Source organism: Nannospalax galili, unplaced genomic scaffold (assembly GCF_000622305.1).
Source record: "Nannospalax galili isolate Female #2095 unplaced genomic scaffold, S.galili_v1.0 scaffold287, whole genome shotgun sequence".
NCBI classification, from domain to species: Eukaryota; Metazoa; Chordata; class Mammalia; order Rodentia; family Spalacidae; genus Nannospalax; species Nannospalax galili.
In genome coordinates this window covers 2,004,903-2,028,129 of record NW_008357493.1, presented here as the reverse complement: position 1 = coordinate 2,028,129, position 23,227 = coordinate 2,004,903, and the positions used below count along the sequence as shown (strand labels likewise).

Genomic DNA, 23,227 nt, shown 5'->3' with positions numbered 1-23,227 from the left:
CACACACACACACACACACACACACACACACACACACACACACAAATGTAGTAATTAAAAAATCTAGCCTCTCCTAAATGGAGGCCAATTTCCCCTCAAATCTTTGAAGTATATGGTATAGAGACATCTTTTAAAAAATATTTTATTTTTTTTATGTTATGAGTGTATTGCCTGCATGTTCGTGAGTGCACCCACGTTATGCAATACTGCGGAGGTCAAAAGAGGGCTTCAGGTTCCCCTAGAACAGGAGCTAAGGATGGTTTGTAGCTGCCATGTGGGTGCTGGGAATTGAACCTGGGTCCTCTGCAAGAGCAGTCAGTGCTCTTAATCACTAAGCTATCTCTCCAGCCCCAAGAGATATCTTTTAACATATGTATTTCTAGGGTAGGGGTTAGGAGTCCCATGTTATTGTGAAAACTGACAGAAGTCTTTTTAGAAAGCTGGGTGACTATGGCTACCTTTTTAGTGTTTTAAGACTGTTTTAAGATTTAAATATGTAGTAAGTAAACTGTACACCTTACGTGTTCAGTATGTGGTTTAATGTGTGGCCACTACAGCTCAATTATTGACACCACAGATGTAGTCTCCTGATCCCCCATGAATTCATTCCCACTGTAATCTTCTTTTCTTTAAACCTCTACCCACTTTCTCCTGCATCAAATCTGAAGTAAACCATGGGAAAAATTTTAAGTTCAGTTTCTAAGTATGAGACATGGCCATATTACCACAGCTAAAATACAATTTTATATTGTCAGCAATATACTAGTACACACAGTGTACAAATTTCATTTTCATGTCATGACATTTTTAGTATTTCAATAAGGACTGCAAAAAGTCTGTTTCATCACTGGGGGGGGGCAGGGGGGTATTTCTACCTACTGAAGTGTTTATCCCATATACAGTTCTTGTAAGTTGTATGTTTTGATGACTCAAACTTTGAATCATCTAGACCAAGTAGATCAGCCACATTACACTCATGAAAAGAAATTGCTGCTGGAAGCTGAGCTTGCTCACAGAATTACTGTGGTCTGTTCATATATTAACTTGTAAACTAACACATGAAACAACAGGGAATTACAGGTGTTTCCAGCTCCTCTATATGCTGTGTGCATTTTTGTTAAGAGCTGGCAGTCAGATTCCTAAGTGAATTTGATTTGGATGGAGAAATGTATACCACCTTCACTGCAGAGAAACTGTCATTATATGTTTAACCTTTATACGGACACTGATTGAAGAAAAACATATTTGCTAACTGTTCAAGATCCTCTCATTAAAAGCAGGGGTTCTAAACAAAATTAAACCAGTACCTCTGTAGAACAGGGAAAAAAGCTACTACTTTCCAAGGGCAAATCTCTCATCACACAGTGCCCTATGGCTCCAGAGGGTTAGGAGGGAAGGTGGGAATTCTGTCAGGGAGAGGGATGACCCCAAACCCTTCCGGACACAGCAGCCCTCACATGTTCCTTTTTCTTTTCCAATTTATTATTACTACTGGTAAAGATTTTTTTCTTTTCTTGGTTTATTATGCCCAGACTCCAGTGTAGCTTATTTCTTTTCTTTCTTAAAAAAGTTTTATTATTTACATTTATTTATTTATTTGTTTGTTTGTTTATTTTTGGTCTTTTTGAGACAGGGTCTCCCTGTAGCCCTAGCTGGCCTGGATTCGCTATGGAGACCAGGCTGGCCTGGAACTCACAGAGATCCACCTGCCTCTCCCTCCCGAGTGCTGGGATTAAAGGCGTGTACCACCACGCCCAGCCTATTATTTATTTTTTTAAAAAAAGAATTAGTACTGGGCCAGGCATGGTGGTAGATGCCAGCATTCTGGGGGCAAGCAGATCCAGGCCAGCCCGGTTTACATAGCGAGCTCCAGGTGAGCTGGGGCTATAAGAGTTTTCCTCTGACCTCTACACACACACTTGCACATAAATAAATAAATAAATAAATAAATAAATAAATAAATAAAGTAAAAATTGTATTGGGCTAATGGCTAGGATGTAAAATGCTCAGCGATAATGCAATTGCCTCTATGTGCGAAGCCCTGGATTCTATCCTCAGCACTCCCAAACAACAAACCTATCAACCATCTAACCAGCCACTAGTCCCAATCACACTTTTATCTTACCTCCTTTGAACAAATTGCTATCTGGGATCTAGTATAGCTCTCTTTCTTTTTGAGATAGGGTCTCAGGTAGCCCAGGTTGGCCTATTTCTCAATTTTTTTTATTCCTCAAGAAGTTCTCTTCATTTAAGATGCTGGTGAAAAGGCTCTCCTTCACCTACCTTCTTAAGTTCTACATGCAAAGGATAAAGACACAGGTATTCCCAAGTCCCGGCTAGTTGGGAATACAGAGACTAAAACATTGCACAAAAGCCTCAGTTAATTCAAATTAAAAAATTTTAATCAGTATAAGCACTTACACTGTATACACCACGACTTTCTCATGGGACACATGGTGGTCAAACAATGGATGGGCTTACCAGTGCCTTCAGGAATATCAGACAGCAGAGGGTGGGGCAGGGCTTCAAGTTCTACAGCCTCTGGTCATCTCATCTCACATAAGGGGAGGTTTGAGATTTGTCGTGTCTAAGGATAGAGCTGGTCTCTTCTAAGGTAAAGAATAATTCTAGGAAGCAAGTAACAGTATTAGAAAGGAGTAAGGAATCCCATGATGGCACAACTGCTTCTTAGCATTGGAAAGGGGTCATAGGAGCTAATTCTGAGTGTGTACTTTGCACCTTTAATAATTTCTTTAAGAAGTCGTCTTTCTCCAGCCTTTCAGTTGCCTTCAGTGGGTACAGTGCAAACATTAGCCACAATGACTTTTCAATCACCTTATTCTTGCATCATTTCTTACAGTATTTTAATCTTCTCACAGTATGATTTTCTTGAGGACATGGTCTTCTAGTTTGGAGCTTACCTGGGTTCAGCTGATCTCAAGAAGCAGAGTATGATCCAGATAGAAACAGTAACTGACATGGCAGCAACATAGAGCTGCCCCCTAGTCACAGGCTGAGTGCCAATCAAACTATTTACAAAAACAGGTGGCAATCTAATTATGGCTCAAGGGCTATGGTTTTCTGACTCCTGTCTCAGGTACTTACAAGGCAGGGCAAGATCTGGCTTTCAAAACAGGTTCTGAAATTAATAATCAGTCACTTTGCAGTATGATCTTTGAAAATCTTCACCCTCTTTCTGAGTCTTTCAATTCTGTTACTGAACTAAAGTTGGATGTGTATGCCTGCATGTATGCAGGTGAAAGTACATGTAACAATGTGAGAGAGAACATGGATGTATGTTAGACCTTAGAGCTTGAAGAATTGGATGCAAATGTTTCATTGCATATTTTTATTTCCTCATAAAGGCTCTAACATTTTTATCAGATAAAATAAAATGTTATGAATGACTAGATAAGATTAACTTAGATCTTTTTATAGCAATAAATTCTAAAGGAAGTGAAAGTACATGTAACAATGTGAGAGAGAACATGGATGTATGTTAGACCTTAGAGCTTGAAGAATTGGATGCAAATGTTTCATTGCATATTTTTATTTCCTCATAAAGGCTCTAACATTTTTATCAGATAAAATAAAATGTTATGAATGACTAGATAAGATTAACTTAGATCTTTTTATAGCAATAAATTCTAAAGGAACAGGATAAAACACACACACACACACACACACACACACACACACACACATTTTCCTATTAGTACACACACACACACACACACACACACACACACACACACACACATACTTTCCTATTAGATAAGTGACTACAGGCTTTTTAATATTGTCTATTTCTGTCTGTTTATTTCATGGAGGCAGGAGAAAAGAAGTAGGAATATTATCCAGAAAAAAAAAGTTAAACATACATAAGACTTAAACACAAAATAAGCACTGGAAATATATTCAAATAATTGCAAACTTTAAGAAACATTACAAAATAAGTTATCACATGTTTAACTTTTTTTGCTTAAAGATTTAATAAATTATTTCTATTCTAACTTCAAATTTGATTTATGAAAAATTAAGACCAAATTTAAGAAGCTTCAATATTCACTTTTATTATTTATAAAAAAAATTAAGGTATCAGAGTGCATATGGTGTACTATGATCATGGGTTTGCACATTTATTCATGATTTCAACTTTTTATAAATATACCGTGTGTGCATCTTTACAATACCTGATAAAGATTTAGCTGTCTGGCACTTATACATGTATTATTAATTCATTCTGATGCTGTGCACTTCAAGAGGATGTAAAAACAACTAGCCTGTTATAACCCCAAGATGAAAATTTATTTAAACAATTATGCTCCATCAAATGCCACGAGTTTATGCCGGTTTTTGTTTTGTTTTATTTTTTTCCCATTAATTGAATGTGCACGTTTAGGAAAAAAAAAGTCTGGAAATGAGGTTTTCTAAATTTAAGTCCAATAAATAATTTTAGCTACGCTTAATGTAGCTTTTTTAAGGCCTGCATACAATTGAAAAAAAAAAGTTGATCATGTTAAAACCTTGTTGATTTATAAAATAAAAAATAGAATTTGACAGTTTTTCAGTTAGAAGTTACAGATGAAAACCTCTCATGCACGTGAGATGCTGCACCCAACTTAAAAGTGCTGGGGCTGGTGGGCAGGACATGCCTTGCCCTTGCCAAGTGTGGGAGGCACTATGAAAACAGCATGATGTCAGAGGTCTAGGTTTACATGTATTAAGCCACACACCAGTGAGTTCTCTGATAAATACACATTATTTTAATGATCAGTATTGGATAGTGAATGAAAACATGCATTAGACTAAAAATGCCACAAATCTGTTCATATATCCGTTCATTATAAAATTTTCTTTTTGGAATTTAAAATCTTGGTTCTTATTTTAGAATACACAATAATCAGGAGGATACATGATGGGGAGCCAGTTTTCAGTGAAAGATGCACAATGGGTCCATCCAAGTAATTTCATCAGCTGCAATAAAACACAGTATTATTAAAGGGGATGACAGTTTCAAGCTCAAATTTCAGGGTAATTCTATCAAGTATTTAGTAACAGTTAAATAGCAACACATAGATAGAACCTTCCTTCTATCAACCTGCCATTCATTAATCCACCCATCCAATGGCTGTCCTTCCTAACAAACAACCTTTTTCACAGGAGCATGAGAATATAGGAACAATGGCACAGGAATGCTTTGCTGAAGCTGCCAAGATTCACAGGATTTATACTCTCTTATAATTTGAACTGACTGGTGAAGGTGGATAGAAAACATCTAAGAGCAAAGACAACCTGTGGCTTCCTCTACTCATCATACATGTTCAGGGAACATAACCAAAGTTACGCTTTACATATAAACGATACTTGCCCTGGACTAGACCCTTCAGATCCTTTAGGTATAAACCAAGTGTGCATGCACACAAACAAGGTAGCACTAGTTTCTCTTCATATTTCAAAGTAACTCATGTAAAGTTCATGTGATATGTGATAAACAAAAATGGTCAATCTCAAATGAAGATAAAACCAAATATAAACTCCACAAATTAATCATTTTAGAGTTGAGGCAACACATATTTAGAAGAACTGCTTACTTCAAAAAGGAAAACTGTCATCTAACTATAGAAAGTAAATAATTCATTTTTGCCCTTGTTGAAAATATCTGAGGCTAATATAGGTTCTCTGAATATGATTAAAAATGTTTTGAAAATCCAAATTTCATATCTCTCATGCATTCATTATATATTCATATTACTTTAGTAACTGTAACTGGCCACAATAAAAAAAAATCAGTATTTTGTAATGACCATAAGTTGTTTTGTAATGACCATAAGTATTTTACACCCCTGTTTTCTTATCACTATGCAGTACTGAAGTTATATATAGTATAATTTAAGCATCACTTACTTGAATACAATTTTTCCAGTTTTCTTTTGTTGGCTTTTCTTCTACGAGTTTAGTTGCAAACTTAAGGCCTCTCCCATACATTTTATTTACTAATGCATGCTTATAGGCAAATGTTAAAACCTATGATACAAAACAAAGATTACCCATGAAATATTTACATTTTAAGGCATATAGCTTTAACATTGATAGAATTAAGGCTTTAATAGAAGTGGAGCTTTGTATGTGTGTTTATGTGTATATGTTTGTATGTGTGTACAGGTATGGGTAGAAGCCAGAGGTCTATCTCCAGTGTCTTCCTCAATCACTCTCCATCTTATTAAGATAGAGTCTTTCACTGAATCTGGAGCTCACTGACTTAGCTAGATTGGCTGGCCCAGGGATCTGCTTATCTCTGCCTCTCCAGCTCTGGGGTTAATTGGTGCACATCACAGTCTCCAGATTTATACATGGATGCTGCTTAAGTCATCATATTTGTTTGGCAGATAATTTACTGAGCAAGCTATCTACCTCATTTCCAGAAATATAGCTTTTAAGTTGAATATCCTATATCATGGAAATTAAAAAGAAAAATAGTCTTTAATAGGGCCAGGTACTCCACAGAAGAGAACTGGAAAAAAAAATTCTGAGAAGTCATTAGCTATTCAAATCCATTTAAAATCATTTCTTCATACAAAATAAATCACATTTAAAAAATTACAGAAAAGTGTAAATATAAAAAAAAGTTGCTTTATAGAAATCACTAAAACTGTAAATGATAGAAAAATTTACATAAACATGTTTTTTTGTACACTGCATCTACTGAATTTTACTGCTTTAGTTATAATTTTGTCTGTACTTTGTGGCAAACCGCCTCAAAGAAATCCTGCCATACTGATTTGTAGTTTAAAGTCAAGCAAAGGATTCAAAAACTGTTGCCAAAAACAAGGAAAATAGGCCAGTAGTCATGTATTGCTCCAGTAAAGTAGTATCAACTGTGAACACATAAGTATGCCTAGCAATCTCATTGTAGTGCTCACCAAGTGTTTATCACCCTGTTATATTCCTCAAAAACAGAGAGGAAGGTTCTATTTATCTTTATGCTTCCAGCGGGAGGTGGTGTTTAATACACAGACAACTTTCAACAACTGCTAATGATAACAATATTGCTGGGGGGCATTCCATGAACATAGTATTTATTCAGAACATTCAAGGATAGGGACTGCCTTTATTCAACTGATAAGAAACAGCCATTAACACATTCAGTAATTTGCTTAGGGTCACTGATTAAAACAGAGAGGCAGGAGTTAATCAATCTCTAGGAGTACAAGTTCAGATCCTAATTCTTACCGTACGTGTAGTTCTACCTCCTTTATATTCCTGAATACTATGGAATGCTTCCTACAAACACACTTATAACTATGGGGATAAATTGGAAGCATAAAGGAAGCTTATTCACTCAGGTTCTTTATTGTAAATTACAACAGCTAATCCTGAGAATCAGCAATAAATGACTACAACAATGGCCTATGCTAGTGAGGAGAATTCTACTGATTTCATCTACTTTTCCTTTATGGCCACAGGCAAGGAAGATTAATAAAACTATATAGCTATATAATTTCCACTGTAAGAACAGAGATAAAAAGGATTAAAATATTTTTCATAGGGGTTGGAGAGATGGATCAGTAGTTAAGAACAGATACTGCTTTTCCAGAGGACCTGAGTTCGGTTCTCAGCACCCATATCTCAGCTAACACCTATCCTTAACTCCAGTTCTAGGGGATCTGATGCCTTCTTCTGGCATGCACATGGTGCACTTACACACATGTAGGCAAACACTCATACACACAAAAAAAACACTACCCAAAACTCTAAAAACAAAAAATTATTTTATAACCCAAATCTAAAACACTTTACTTTTCCAAACATTGGATTTAAAACTGACTAGCTTGGGGTTAGAGAGATGACTCAACAATTAAGAGTACTGGCTGCTCTTGTAAAGCATCAGGGTTCGGTTCCTAGCACCCACGTGGCAGTTAACAATTGTTCTTAATGTCAGTTCCAGTGGCTCTTACGCCCTCTTCTGGCCTCCATGGGCATTGCAGGCACACGGTGTACCTACATTAATGCAGGCAAAACACTTATAAAATTAAAAACCAAAACCCAAAAAAAACACCTGGTTAGCTAAAATTTAAAATACTTAGAAATTAAGAGTTTTGAGAAAAATGAATAATAATATCTAAACTAAGTGTACCCCATCCTCCAGAGCAGCATAAACATGCGAGGAGGAACAAAGACAACTAGAAGAGATTAATTTTGGCTTCATATCTAACTGGTTTAAAAGGCTATTATACATATTCTCAAACTGTTTTCAAATACTAGGTGTTAAGGCTAACAAATATCTTCGTACAGTGGAGTCTTGCCTCTTTCCTGTTTGGCAGACAGTGGAGCCCATGAGTGCCTAGAAGCTCACCACCAAGAACTGTGCTAAGCCGTAGAAGTGTGAGCTACCTTAGTGTCAAAAAGATCTGTCCATTTTGTTGTTTCCCAGAATGTTTCTGACAGAGAATCCAAAGTACTTTCTCCCTCTTCTTCCTTTCCCTCTGCATCTCCAGCTGCTGCCCCATCGTGAGGCTGTGTGTGAAGAAGGTGGTCAGCCAGCGCGCATCCTTTCCTGCAAAGCGCATCTACCAGCGTGGATTTCTGTTTGTCCATATCACTGAAGAGAAAAGAGAAAAATATTTCACAGGTCAGTGGAATTTTTTTCAAAAGGACAGTCTTAACTGCACGCGCTCTTTTCCCAAAGACTTAACATGCATAAATTTTGTATTTACACACGTTTGTGCCGCACAACAAATAAGCCACTGCAGTATACACACAGATATAGTTTGGGCAGCTGTATTTGGTTGAAGCAGAATGCTATAAGCAACAGAACTGAAAGACTAACTAGCTGTACTTCTGTGAGCTATATACATTTTAATCAGGCCACTGCATTTTAAGTCCTTACATTTTCTTGTTTTTAAAAAAAAATTATTTTATTTTATTTTATTTTATGTGTATGTGTGTATTGCCTGCATGTAGGTAAGTGCACCGGTGTTGTGCAATGCCTGCAGAGGACAGAAGAGGCTGTCAGATCCCCTGGAACTGGAGTTACGGACAGTTGTTAGCTGCCATGTGGGTGCTGGGATTTGAAGCTGGGTCTTCTGCAAGAACAGTCAGTGTTCTTAACCACTGAACCATCTCTCCAGCCCACGTCTTTACATTTTCTAAAACTAGCAATTATATATTCATCTATGTATACATAAAAGACAAAGACAAAGATGTTATTATAGTCAACGAATATGATTTTATGTATAAATTGAGCCAACAATATTACCCTGAATGGGCCAATAACAGTCTTAGCATTTTAAGTATTAATTCAATTACAGTCAAAAACAATTTTATGGGTCCAGTAAGATGGCGCAATGGGTAAAGGCACTTGCTACAAAGCCTGATGACCTGAGTTCAATCCCTGGGACTCTCATGGTGAAGGAGAGAACTGACTTCCACAAGTTGTCTTTTAACTTCCACAGATACACTGTGGCATTTGCACTTCCACACACAAACATAAAATAAATGAAAACCACAACTCCCCTCCTGCAAACCAAACAAATCCCCAATTATAAGAATGAGACAGTCAAAGGAGGAAATAAAGGCACAAAGAGATTTAAGACTTGATCATGCCTTCCAGTTAGACAGTGGCAAATGTAAGATTCTAAGTGTAGCAGTCTGATTCTACAGTGTGCTCTCAGTCACTAGACCGTTCAGGACAGGCATTTTTGGTTCTTTCTAATGCATTTTGCAAGTGCCTAGAATCATGCCTAGCATAGACTAGACAATCAATCACTGTTGAGCATTCATAACCTGCACCCCAAGAAAGGTTACTGAATGCTTATTTGAGGCATTCTGTCCAACTCACATCAGATATGTGTGAAGACAGTAAAGGTTTAAAAGTGCTGAGAAAATGACTATGAAGTAGTCAGCCATAGGATGACTTGTTTAACAGTCAGACTGACCCTGAAAGACTCAAAGTGAAATGTGTAATGTGAAATCTGCTGGGACTGGCAAGAATCGGTAGGGAACAGTTACCAGCCCAGGAACTTGGGGCTCTAGGGCTCATCTACTAGCTCTGTAAACTAGAAGTCTATTAACTTGGGCAGCTTGCTGGAAGAATGAAGGCACACTAATGCTACTGCTAAAATACTGCCTAAGACCAGGACGTTCTCATTCGCTCCAAGGCCGTTTGATTCGTTCATCCAAGGGCAGTGCCAACCTTATCTGCAGGAGATAAAACTATGCCCATAAGATGCCTTAGTTTATTACCAAGAATAATAAAGTTTTCTTTCTATTTCTGCACCACCTGACTCCATTTGCTAACAATCACAAACCCAGGTTCAGCTTGCCCTATGGTGTCAGCAGGCTACCTGTAAAGCAGCTGCACTCTACATAGCCACTCTAGAATGTTCATCCTCCATAGCCCCACCTAGCATTTTAACTACTTTCAGTTGCCAGCCTGAGCCATGAAGCTGTGGGGTTTATAACATTCTCTCCCTGCCCCTCACGTTCACGTGACTTCTTATATATCCCTTGTGGCAAAAGCTGTATTCACCGGGGTCGTCTATTGGTTGGCCTGTGCCCAGCATACAGTTAGGTCTTGACATGAAATATAGGCAGAATTTGACAGGCCACAGGCCATTTCACTCACCCCATCTGCTTGGCAAGACTCATTAATTTGCTGCCAAGTGCCTGCCTCCCTCACTAGATCTTGTGAAAATACAAATATGATTCTTTCAAGGTCAGTTTTGAGCATTTTAAAAGTCTTTCAGAGTAAACTCCTCACTCCAGTAAGAAGGTCCTTCTCAATTCACTTCTAATCCATTTAACCTAACTCTAGAGAGCCTCTTCCCGCTCCCACCCCCATTCCCCTGCTTGGTCTTCAGGGTGGCTTGGAGCTTATCCTGTCTTCAAGAGATTCCAAATTTTTTATTTTTTAACATTTTACTTATTTTTATGTGTGCGAGTATTCTGCCTCCATGTCTTTCTTACGTTCACTATGTGTGTGCAGTGCCTGCAAAAGCCAGAAGAGGATGCTGGATTCCCAGCAACCAGAGTTATGGATGGTTGTTAGCCACCATGTGGGTGCTGGGAACTGAAACCTTGGTCCTCTGCAAGAGTAAATGCTCTTAAATGCTGAGCCATCTCTCTAGTCCAAGACTTCCCAAGTTTTAAAGAACCAACTTTCCCTCTTTTTGTGGAGGAGCCTGGGAACTGCTTGGCTACTTCAGACTACGAAAAACAGATTCTGGAGTTCCCTTCTGAGTTATCTCCCTACCTGTTCACTTACTGCACTGTCCCTCTTGCTAACCTCTCAGAGGCCTGGTACTAGCCTCTTAGTGGCACTTCATTTCTGCGTCAAAACTCTAGGAGCTAGACACTATTACTGTCCTCACTTTGTGAAGGAAAACTGTTTTGGAACAGGCTGGATTGATTAGGCAGTGTTATCACCATGCTGGAAGGGCTAAGATGATGCAGAATTCTGAAGGAAGTTGGGGCTGACACAGGTGTTCTATACTTGCTAGGAATGGATTAAATTTTCTTGCAAGATTCTTTTCTGAAAGTTTTAGTATTCTCTGATGTAATAATCTAAACCTCATGTATCTCGAAATATTCTGTTCCTTTCTTTTAAACCTTAGTACCGACCTGTTCAGGCTGAATACCTTGTTAAACCATGTGGCTTCCCCTATTCAGAATAAAGTGAGGTCTCCTTCCTGTAGGCTTTCAACCAGCTTAACTTTGAACATTTCTGTTTCTAAAACAAAATTTTTGGTGTCTTTTATAGATTTATCCTAGTTATTTCAAAGTCTCTAAGGCTATATTCTTCATAGCTAGTAACTCATTCCATTATTACTGATAGCCTTTATTAAAAGTCAGTATCTGGAATTTTTCAAAGGGTAGAAACAATTAAGTGAGAAAAAAAAAAAAGTCAATACATTCCTAGCTCACTTTAATCCAGGGTTGTTTCTTCTGTGTATGATAAAATTTAGAGGGCACAGGCCAAAATACTAGGAATGATAATGGCTTTTAATACCAAAATCTCAAAATAAGTGATGTTATTTCATACACACCTGAGTTTGAGGAGATTCTACTATTTTATAAACTGTGTGGAGTAACAAATTTTAGAAGGCATAGGGACAGTGAAGGTTTTCTAAGGTTGGGAAGACACTACAACATGATCCTTGTCAGGCTTCTCTTGTAACAAACAGAATGAATACTTACTGACTGGCTTTAAGGAAGCAGAATTGCAATGAAAACTCATCTGGCATCAACCAGGGATGTTCCTGAGGCAAGAAGCCGATGTCAGAACATGCCAAAGGCCGTACGGGAAGAGGTGGAAGGTAAGGAAAGGTCCTGTTTTGTCACTGGAGTGAAGTTATAAAGGATAGAGAGCAAGAAGTAGTAGTGTTTAATCAGGAAGGCCAGCCCTGGAGAAGGGAGTCTGCTGACCCTTATGGAGGCAGGGAAGAAAGCAACACGCCTGGGTATAAGCAAGGAGCTGGAGCTCCTGATTCTTCAAGAAGGGGGAAGAACGGTAAGGAGAAAAGAAAGAGCACAGGCTTTGGAAGTACACCCTGGTGGGAATGCTAGCTTTTCCACTTCCCAGCACAGCATGGGAACCAAGCCATTCATCCTTGTAAGCTTCACTTTCCTCTCTTCTAAAGAGTGGGGGCAGAAATGTGTCTATTTCACCTTATCTGAAAGGCTAATATAAACGGAACCATGCACTTAAAGTGCTCCATAATACCCTGTACATATCATCATTTAGCAAATGGCACCTAGATTTTTTAGTATTACTAAAATTACAAGTGGCCAAATGTCAATGTTTTGAAAATTGTTCCACTGGAAAATATAAAAGGGTACTAACCATGAATAACCAAACCTATCAAAAAAATTATTCCATTTGAAATAACAGTTCAGAAGAGTCATAGGTCCCTGTAGTATAAATATGAATGAAATGCCAAGAGTTCTAGCAGTTTGAATCCAAGTATTTTTGTGCAGAAATACATACTGAGAGCTGGAATTTTTGAGGAAAATTATACTTCTTTTAGGTAGTTCAAATAGTTCTGGCTTACTAGCTTTAACTACAAAATAATAAGGATATTTATAATCTTGCAAGTTAATGACCCCAAATGATAGAGGAAAAACTGATAAAAGTTACCACAGGGTGATGACAGAATTTCACAGTATGGTAAAAGTGAGTGAATCACACTAGTCACTGAAGAGCCTCTGTGCAAACAGAGCACCAGGTTTTACAAAGGCTAAATTAGAAATTCTCCTCTGCTCTTCTCCCCAGTATCAATGCAAAATGACCTATGTAAAACTAAAGTTGTCAGGTAACATTTTTTTTTTTTTTGAGACATAGTCTCACTATGTAGCCCTGGCTGTCCTGGAACAAGTTAGTGTAGACCCTGCTGGCCTTGAACTCAAGCGATCTGCCTGCCTCTGCCTCCTGGGATTAAAGGCATGTACCGCAAGACCTGGCTAGTTTAACCTAATTTTGTTATTTATTTCATGAAATTTTATGTTTTTCATGCTACTGGTCAGTAAATAATAAAAACAATTTTAAGGTGTCATCTTCCCTACCTAAGTTGGAGGTTCACTCACATAAAGCTCCATGTGCCTGCACTGCTTGATCTTAACCTCTCAGATTCTTCCACCTGGACAGCACCTAGTAGTGGGGAAGCCAAACTATTTTCTTGGGCTGAGTCTTAAAGGACTGAAGAAAAATTACTGCAAATTTCTGAGTTGGAAATACTGTCAATCCTGATCATAAGTATGTAGCAAACACCAGTAAAAAAAAATCCTGAAGAGCATTACTCCCTAATTTTTAAACAAGTAACTAAGAAATGAGATGCAAGAAAGATTATTTACTGGTTAGGTACTTTTTTATAGTAGCTGCATCAGGCCTAGGGTCAGTCTTCATTGCAATATAAACTGCTAGGGTAGTCTGATCGATGTGAGAAATGACAGCATTTGCAGCTTCAACAATTTCATTCAGTCTTTTCATTCGCTCCTGGAAAAAAAAAAAAAATAGGAGAAAAACATGAGTGTATCAATCAGTACAGGGAAGCAGAGTGTGAGGGCACTGTGTCACGTCTTTGTAGCCCCAAGATCCATGCTATCTTCTTATTTGAATTTCTAACTGCCAGTATCTCTGGAAAACTTGGGCCCAGATGTGAAAATACCTAACTCACATTCTATAGCCCAAAAATGAAAATAAAATATAAAAGTTTACAAAAATGTGGGGTTTTTAAACATAAATTCCTTTCTTGCCCATCACTAAGATTTCAGAGCTGTGAACCTGTTAGTCCATGCCACATGAAAAAGCAGAGATTAACAAACAAAGGAAAACAAAACCTGGCTCACTAAAACCCAAGAGATTTCAAGTCTAACTACACAATTACCATGGTGTTATTAGTACTTGGTTTGTCTTTTGTCAAACTGTGTGAGAGAGGGCTCCTTTAAATATGATTCTAGTTCACTCCAAACCTTCATGATTCTTAAGTGATCATGGTTGACATACTCGTACTGCCATTATCAGTAATGGCAGCTGGCCCATGTTAAACAATCTGGAATTACTAATGACATTGATATAAAGCAGGAATTCCTTCACTAAAGGTATTTAAGATTTCCAACTGTCCAGGACCATTTGCTCTTTAGCTTTAAGGTCAAAAATGGGTCTTTTACCTTTATTAAGATTTTTACTAACTAAGCAAGTACTGTACTCATGCTATCACTAAACGTATATTATGACTACTAAACTCATAATAGCAGCCAGATCCTACAATTATCTTAGTGAAATATTAAATTAGAGGAGATATATTTTCAGTAGGCAGGAAGAGGAGACAGATAAGGATACACTTTTTATTCAAAATACAAGCATCATCTATTATAAACAAAGTTAGAGTTATTAAAAATTGAGTATGTTCAACCTTTTCAGCATCCAATTGATGAAGCCGTGCAACATACAGAGGAAGGTAAGCAGGATATGTTTCTTTCAGTTCATTGTAAATGTCACTAGAATCCAGCCTGTGTATATAGAAGAGAAGCATTAGTGATTTTCATTAAATGGAAAATGTCTGTTCAAAAGAAATTATTGCTTCAAAGTTCTAGTTATTAAAATAAGCACCAATTTTAAATGAAAGTATAATCATTAATAAAGATTATGACTATTTGTAGGAACCCAGAACACCAAGAAAAACTGAAAATTATTCCAATTAAGAGTCCTACAAAACATTTAGGTAAAAATAAGCAGCAACATGGGCTGGCGGAGATGGCTCAATTTCAATTTCACTTTTTTTTAAATTGATTTTTTGTTTGCATACGTATCTTAAGTGGATATTTCAATGGATTTAGAGTATTAATATTTGTGTGTATATATATATATATATCTGTAACAAGCCAACTTTTAAAACATTTTCATTACAATAAAACTAAAACTCCTAGCCGGGCGTGGTGGCGCATGCCTTTAATCCCAGCACTCGGGAGGCAGAGGCAGGCGGATCTCTGTGAGTTCGAGGCCAGCCTGGTCTACATAGTGAGTTCCAGGACAGCTGGGGCTACAGGGAGACCCTGTCTCAAAAAGACCAAAAAAAAAAAAAAAAACAAAAAAAAACCAAAAAAAACCCTAAAACTCCTAAACCCTCTAGTTATCAAATCTTCTCCAGCAGCTCTATCACTACTAACCCTAAGTAACCACTAATCTACTTTTGTCACTATTGATTACCCAGTTCTGGATATTTTACTATGAACAGAATCATGTAAAAGTTTGTGACTGGCTACTTTCACTTAACACTTTTAAAATTTCATTTATTATTTTTATTTTATATGTATGAGTGTATTGCCTGCATGTATGTGAGTGCACCTGTGTGCCGCAGAGGTCAGAAGAGGGTCTCAGATTCCCCTGAAACTGCAGTTAAGGACGGTTCATAGCCACCATGTGGGTGTGGGAACTGAACCTGGGTCCTCTCCAAGAGTAGTCAGTGCTCTTAATCACTGAGCCATCTCTCCAGCTCCTTAACACATAATTTTAAAGTTGTAACATATACCTGTCCTTTTTTTATGTCTGAATACCCTAGTCATGTATGGATGGATATACAACATTTGTTTTTATCATTTAACAGCTGATGAATATTTGGGTTATTTATACCTTTTGGCCATTATGAACAATGCTCCCCCAAATCTTTCATGTACAAATTTCTATGTCCACACAGATTTTTATTTGGGAGTGAAATTGCTGGGCAATTTGAAAAACTGGGCCATTTGCCTTTGTATAACTGAACTGTAATTCCTTCAGTACTTCAACTGAGCTGTATATAGGGCTACTAGTTAAGTTTTATGACTACTCTGACTATATTATATCACAGCTTTTTGGTCTCTATTGTTTCTGTTCAGAACTCAAGCTGTTTATACAGGTACCATTGTACAGTTATCATACTGCTTTCAAGATTTTCTTTTTGATCTTCAACATTTTTATCAGAAAACAATCACAGATGGATTAGTGATGCAAATACTTTCTGAGAAATTTTTAAAGAGAATTCATCATTGTGTGGACATACACCAACCTAGAAAGTATCAATGTGGCTGGCCTCTGGAGGGAATCAAGATACATGATAAAGATGAAATGTATGAGGCTGATACCTATGTTACAGGAAACAGTAGATGCACTCTCTAAAATGAGAAGTATAGATATATACATAAACCAGTAACTTGCTCATCTGCTATCATTATGAAATAACACATCGTTATCAAGTACACATAACTGTATGGGCTATGCTTTCATGCCCAGTAGTACTGTAGATTTATACCAGCATCACCATAAACACTGGGACAATATTATGGGAACTGTAACATCATTTGGCAATAGGAATTTTTCAGGTCCATTTTAATCTTATGGGATCACTGTTGTTTATACAGTCTTGTTGATTGAAATGCTATATGGTGCACAGTTGATAGTTCAGTTTGAGTATTTCTTTCAATTTACTTTGTTTGGAGCTCACCGAGCAACCTGGATATATTAGTTTTTCAATACAGATGTAACATTTTCAGCCATTATTTCTTTAGGTATTTTCTCAGCTAATACTCACTCTTCTAGTATAGCATCACAAGTACTTTGGTATATTCTTGGGAACACACACTTCTTTGATACTGTTACTTTTAACTCATTTGTTTTTCAGCACTGTTTGTTAGAGTCCTTAAATTTGAATTTCTAGATTTTCTGGTGCAAATGAAGTCAGTTCTTTCAGGAAGAAATTAGAAGCTGTCATTTTTAAAGACTTCCCTCTGTGCCACCAACAGAATCTTTAAGTCTGGGCTCTGGGGCAGAAGGCAGAACAGTCTGCTTTTGTCTGACACCCCTACTTTCAGGGTTGAGCACTCTTGATGGAGGGAAGGCACATGAGGCCTTCTTGACTTGCCTGGCCAGGTGTGGATGCATAGCTTCCGGAGCCCTGGACTCCAAATGTTCTCACTATTGTGCATCCCAAGTGGGTAATTGTCAGGAAAAGGGAGTCCCCACTTCACGATGACAGTCAGGTGAAAATAAGCCCCCAGCAATAGGAAGATGGGCAGGATGAGGAATGGTTTAATCACGTCCTCTTACTGGAAGGTGGAGTACAGGAATACTGTGCTCTTGGTGATACCAGTCTTTTTTTGTTTTTTGTTCTTTTCAATTTAATTCATTTTATTTATTTACAAAATTTTTTTTTTGACAGGGTCTCCCTTTCCCCAATCCACTTAGAACTCACTATGTAGATCAGGCTGGACTCCATCTCTCAGAGTACCACCTTGGCAGTACCAGTCTTAAGATTTGGGACGAAGGAGACAGCAGTCTTCGATTAAATGTTGTAACAATACTTTCAGTTTTCTTTTTAAATTTTTGTTTGAGTGCACATGTGTGCATATATGTGCAGAGGTCAGACCTTAACCTGTGTGTCATTCCTCAGGCACTATCTACTTTGTTTTTGAAATATGATTCATCACTGAATTTGGAGCTTGCTGATTAGGCTAGGCTAGGCTGGCTGGTTAAGTGCCACAGACCTGCCGGTCTCCAGCTCCCCAGTGCTGGGATTACAAGGAAGTGCCACGATACCGAGCTTTTTTATGTGGGTGCTAGGCTAGAGACTGAATTCAGGTTCTCCTGCTTATGGTGTAAGCATTTACTTTACTGACTGAGCTGTTTCGCCCACTCATCAAATTTTAAACATATTTCTGAATAGAATCATCTCCATTTGTGGTTTGCCTTTAGAACCAGTTTAAGAGGTTTGGAAGGTTTTGTTTCAACAATAATTTTTACTAGTTTTACTGGAGACTAGAATCACGGGGCTTCTTACTCATACCAGAAGCTAACCTTTGCATTTTCAATTGGAAAGAATCTTACATTGTATTGTCAGCTACTTATAACATTCTAAATCAGCCAAAGGCTAACCTAGTACTTTGACTTCTGGTGAGCTACACCCTAATCTTAAACGGGACAGTATATGTGACTATGGACTGACACCGTAACAGCTTTATCCTTGGGAATTATTTTCGTACTGTACACTTCTGCTCCTTCTAAGGATGCATAGTCTGTGCTAAAGCATACTCCCACAGAAATCCAGGAGTGAAAGGAACCACTGCATGAAAAAAAAAGAGAAAAAAAAAGCAACTGATTTGACCACACAAAATAAAGTTCTACTGTGTAAAAGGAAGTTAAAAGCCAAATGTGCTGGGTAAATAAGTTGTAAGTATAGAAAATAATATTTTTTCATGTTAAAAAGTTTAAGCAAATAAAAATTTAATGTCTAATGAGGAATGGAGAAAGGAGCACTTTTATAAACAATAGCTATTATTTTAAAAGCTCAACTTTTAGCAATAGTAGCTTTTCGTATCCCACCTGGGTGAAGTCATTTTATATTTGAACTAGAAAGCAAATTGGAAAACATATTAAGACACTTTTTAAAGACATCTAAATTAACAATTAAGTTATTGCTATCTGACAGAATTTTTAAAAATATTTGCATTAGGCCTGGTATGCTGGTGCATGACCGTAATTTCAGCCTTTGGGAGCTAGAGGCAGGAGATTAGTAGTTGAAAGTCATCCTTGCATAACTAGAATTCAAGGCTAGCCAGAGATACAAATAAGACACTGTCTCCAAAACAAACAAAACCAACCAACAACAACAAAAAATTCCAACTGTACATAAGAAGGTCCATTATATTATTATAGAGAAAAACTATAAACATATCTTCTAGATAAAGTGCTAAATATATTACATTGCATACACAGGATCATAAATGATACAGTCACTAAAAATGGAAATGTAAAGAATTATTCAATGACACAGGAAATGCTCAACACCCAAACTAACTGGAAGAAAAGGCTCCACGGTCCCCCTAACCCCCACAGCTACATGCACAAACACTGACAGCAAAAATGACAGGAAGGCAATGATCATCTCTGAAGGAAGAAAAGCTATTTTTCTTTTTTATGTCCTCCAATAAAGTTCTCTGCAGGAGCAAATTAAAATTTTTAGGTTTCTTATCACACAATATAATCATAAAAAAAATTAAAAGCCTGCAACCCTATAATCCATTTAACAATTCTGAATACAGTCCATATACATACACACAAAATTATTATAGTTGGGAAAATAAGAGTAAAAATTCAGAGGATTAGAATCCACTGAAAAACCTACTTTGTCATCCACTGAATTTTAAGGTCCCGTAGTGCTTCAGTAAACTCTTCTTTTAAATCTTTTTCTTTTTCTGAATCTTTTTCTTTATCTTTGCTGCCATTCTTAGTCTTTGTTGGTGGAGGTATTAGGTAGTAATGAACAGGGATTACATCCTAGGAAGATGGAAAGAGATCCTTAGATTAACATGCTTAACTTTACATACTTCAAAATCATTTTCAGCAGTTCAGAATCTCATAAGGTGGGTTGTGCCTGAGTTGTATTACACCATATCTCAGATTCTAAGGAAGAAATGCTAATCTGCAACCACTGTAGGGTTCTCCCAAACTTTAAAAATACTGAAGCTCCTACCAGCAACTTTAAAATACAGGAGATAACTTTTCTCCACGCATGTCTTTGGTATTCTTAGTTTCACATGACAGAGTAAGGACAAAAGTACACCATCCTTTCACATTTAAATCTGAACAGAGGAGTAAATAGGTTAAAACTGAAAAAAGAAAAGATCTTTTTTGTTCTAACAAGAGGACAGAACAGTCAAGGCTTTTTTCTGCACTTAAAACACACATTCTACATGGGTTAGTCAGACAATAAATACACAGGTAAATAATTTCTGATAGTGACATATGACACAAGGAAAATAAAACAGAATAAAATAGTGACTGTTAGGTAAGGAGGGGAATCATGCAAACAAAGTGGTTATGGGAAGGCCAGTGAACCTAAATGACAAATGTGGAAGAATTTAAAGGAACCTAAATGACCCAAATGAAACAAAAAGCAGCCCAATCATTTTAGTGTTTGAAGTACAAAAGTATAAAGACCTGAACCCAGTATATGGCAAACACAGCTGTATGTACTGAGAGTAGGTTACAGCCAGAGTGAACAGGGCTTGGAGTACAGTAAAAATATAGCTCCTATCTTCCGTATACAAAGAAGCCTACCAAAAGTGTTTTAGCTAAGGTACTGATTCAATACTTTGGCTTTTTCATACTTAATCTTGTATGGATTAAAATTTGGGGTTTGTATTTTAGTAACTATTTTTAAAAAACAGGACCTCCCGTAGCCCCAGCTTGCTAAAACTTACTATGTAGACCAGGCTGGCCTCTATCTCAGAGATCTGTCTGCCTTTGGCTCTTGAATGCTGCGATTAAAGGCATGAGACACCACGTCCCTCAGTAACTCTTGATAATATTTAGAGAACAGGTAATAAAAGGAAAGAGTAGAAGTGGGAAAACAAGTTAGGGAACAAACCTAGGAATTTCTACATTGTGTGTGACTACTTAGTAGGCTGTGAAAACAAGAAAATGAATAGATTTGAGATATTCTTTGAAAGTAGAACCAATTAATGCTTGATGATGATGCTTAAAGTCACAGCAATGATTAAGACCAACAGGGGTAGAAATGGGAAGAAAACAGATCCAGTAATCCTGTTTGCTCAAAGATGTTCTAAGACAGACAGAAAGTAAAAGGAATCTGAGGTTTTAGAAGCCTTGATGAAACCATGAAGAATGGGGCTGGTGAGATGGCTGATGGTAAAGATGCTTGTTGCTGAGCGTGATGGCCTGAGTTTGATCTCCAGAGCCCATGTGGTGGAAAGAAAGAACTGACTCCTGCAAATTTCCTCTCTCTCTCTCTCTCTCTCTCTCTCTCTCTCTCTCTCTCTCTCTCTCTCTCACACACACACACACACACACACACACACACACACACACACACTATGGCATACTCATCATTCCCCTACACTAAATATATAATAATAATATTAATATTAAAGAATGCTGTGATTATTTGCTGATGGTACAGAGAGGTAAGCAATGGGGAAGATGGTACTGCCTCAAAGAAAGTGACCAGAAAATCTGGTTGCAAGCAGCCTGCTGATCCCCATTGGCAAGAGTAGTGTCCTTGGACAGAGATTAAGGAAGAAAGTGAAAATAGGGAAATAAGCCTGAGAAAGTTCTGCTTTGATGATAGCAGAGAAATGTAGCTTAATTGCATTGATCCTATAGCATACAAATCGTTCCTATAAAAATAAATACACTGCTTGGGAAACGTAACCATACACTAGACTTAGTTTCTGGGAACAAACTGGTTGTCCTTAATCAAATCATTATTTACTAAGCAAGCTTCTCCAATTACATTTTCAGGCTTATACTAAGATGCTGCTAAAATAAAATCTTATATTAATGAAGTTTCTAACATTATAACAATGTTACCAAAAAGACATATACTGCCCTCAGCACAGTACGTAAGAAAAACATGAGTGAAAATTATTACAAAACTACTCCCCCAAGTAGCAAAAACTCCTAGGTAAACATGTCCATTTTAACAATGCCCTGAAACTCAAATTTGGGGTATACAGTGATCCAGCAGTATACAAAGAATTATTACTGTAGCTCTAGTATTATACAACACAAAATAATAACCACTATCTCCTCATGACTCATTTAAAATATAGAAAACACTCTGATGTAAGAAAGCCACAGAAATCCCCCAGGAGCCTTGTACTGTACTCTCTGAGGTCAAACAGCCGGACCTCATAGACTAGGGCTCTGGTGAGACCTAAGATTGGGAGAAGAATCATCTACTGTGGCCTAGCTCTTTCAGGACCTTGTCGCTATCCATCCTCTCCCCCAATACCTCTACATTTTAATTTTTGAGATAGGGATCTTGCAATGTAAGCCAGGCTGGCCTTGCATTCATCCTTTTGCCTCAGTGCCCTCTACCCCTACACTACCACCATCTGTTAATGGGCAGATCAGGGACCTGTACCACTAAGCTCAGCTTTCTTCTCTACTGCTTGAGGGTTACTTTCCTGGGTGGTACTGTCCTGAGCAAGTAAAAGGTGTTTGGAAAATCTCAACCCCCAAACCTAGCATCAACTTCTTATGAAAATAGACTGCTTCAGTGTCATGTGTTTAGCACAAGCCATCTAAGAAGTAAATATACATGTCCTTCAATATTTACATTATGTAAATATGGTTATAGTGCCTTTGGAATCAAGTTCTTCATCCAGTGCATTTCAGACTGTGATGGCCACTTGCCTGGGAGTCTCTATTCATTCTAAGAGGTATGTGCTTTCCTTTTAGTTTCCTAGGCTAGGAAAAAGCAAACACTTTGAGGCAGGAAACGAGTAAGGCAATTTCTCCTCTCAATTTCAATGATATAAAGGTACTTGCTATCATTGTTTTGGTACAGAAGATAGAAAATAGAATTTAATGAACAATTCATTAATTTATAACAATTAACCAACACCTATACAAATAAGAAATCCTATTATAGCAAGCTTAAGCTATCATTAAGAGAAGAAAAATTTATGATCTGGGGGGTGGGAATCAAGGCCTTATAATCAGTACAATTATAAATGTCAGTAAAACCCAATAAAAGATTTCACGACAAGAATTTTTATTGTCAAAATTATGTGGTACTTTAAAATCCTAATTAAGAAATGGTGTTTTAATTTGTGTCACTATGATCATACATTCTTTTTTTCATAAGTATTGTTTTCAACTCACTTTTCAAGGGCTTAATGCAGGACTAACTTAATAGCAATGATTTTATATTTTAAATCTCAAGTAATC

At 37.3% G+C, this 23,227-nt stretch overlaps 1 protein-coding gene across 6 annotated transcripts in view; it reads right to left on the bottom strand.

Moving 5' to 3' along the window:
• Nucleotides 1-4,047: 4,047 nt before the first annotated feature.
• The window catches only part of Tpp2 (tripeptidyl peptidase 2), a 74,431-nt gene continuing 55,251 nt past the window's right edge, over nt 4,048-23,227 (bottom strand). For 4 of the 6 annotated variants that reach the window (XM_029557208.1, XM_029557209.1, XM_017794883.2 and 1 more), the window contains 6 exons: nt 19,656-19,807; nt 14,913-15,009; nt 13,863-13,993; nt 8,395-8,602; nt 5,908-6,027; nt 4,048-4,977 (listed from right to left, as the gene is read on the bottom strand). In XM_029557208.1, the coding sequence (XP_029413068.1) occupies nt 4,888-4,977; nt 5,908-6,027; nt 8,395-8,602; nt 13,863-13,993; nt 14,913-15,009; nt 19,656-19,807 (798 nt within the window). In that variant the 3' untranslated portion in view covers nt 4,048-4,887. Of the gene's footprint in view, nt 4,978-5,907; nt 6,028-8,394; nt 8,603-13,851; nt 13,994-14,912; nt 15,010-19,655; nt 19,808-23,227 lie in introns of those variants that run through there. The other 2 variants (XR_003847319.1, XM_029557210.1) reach the window with 2 other exon arrangements.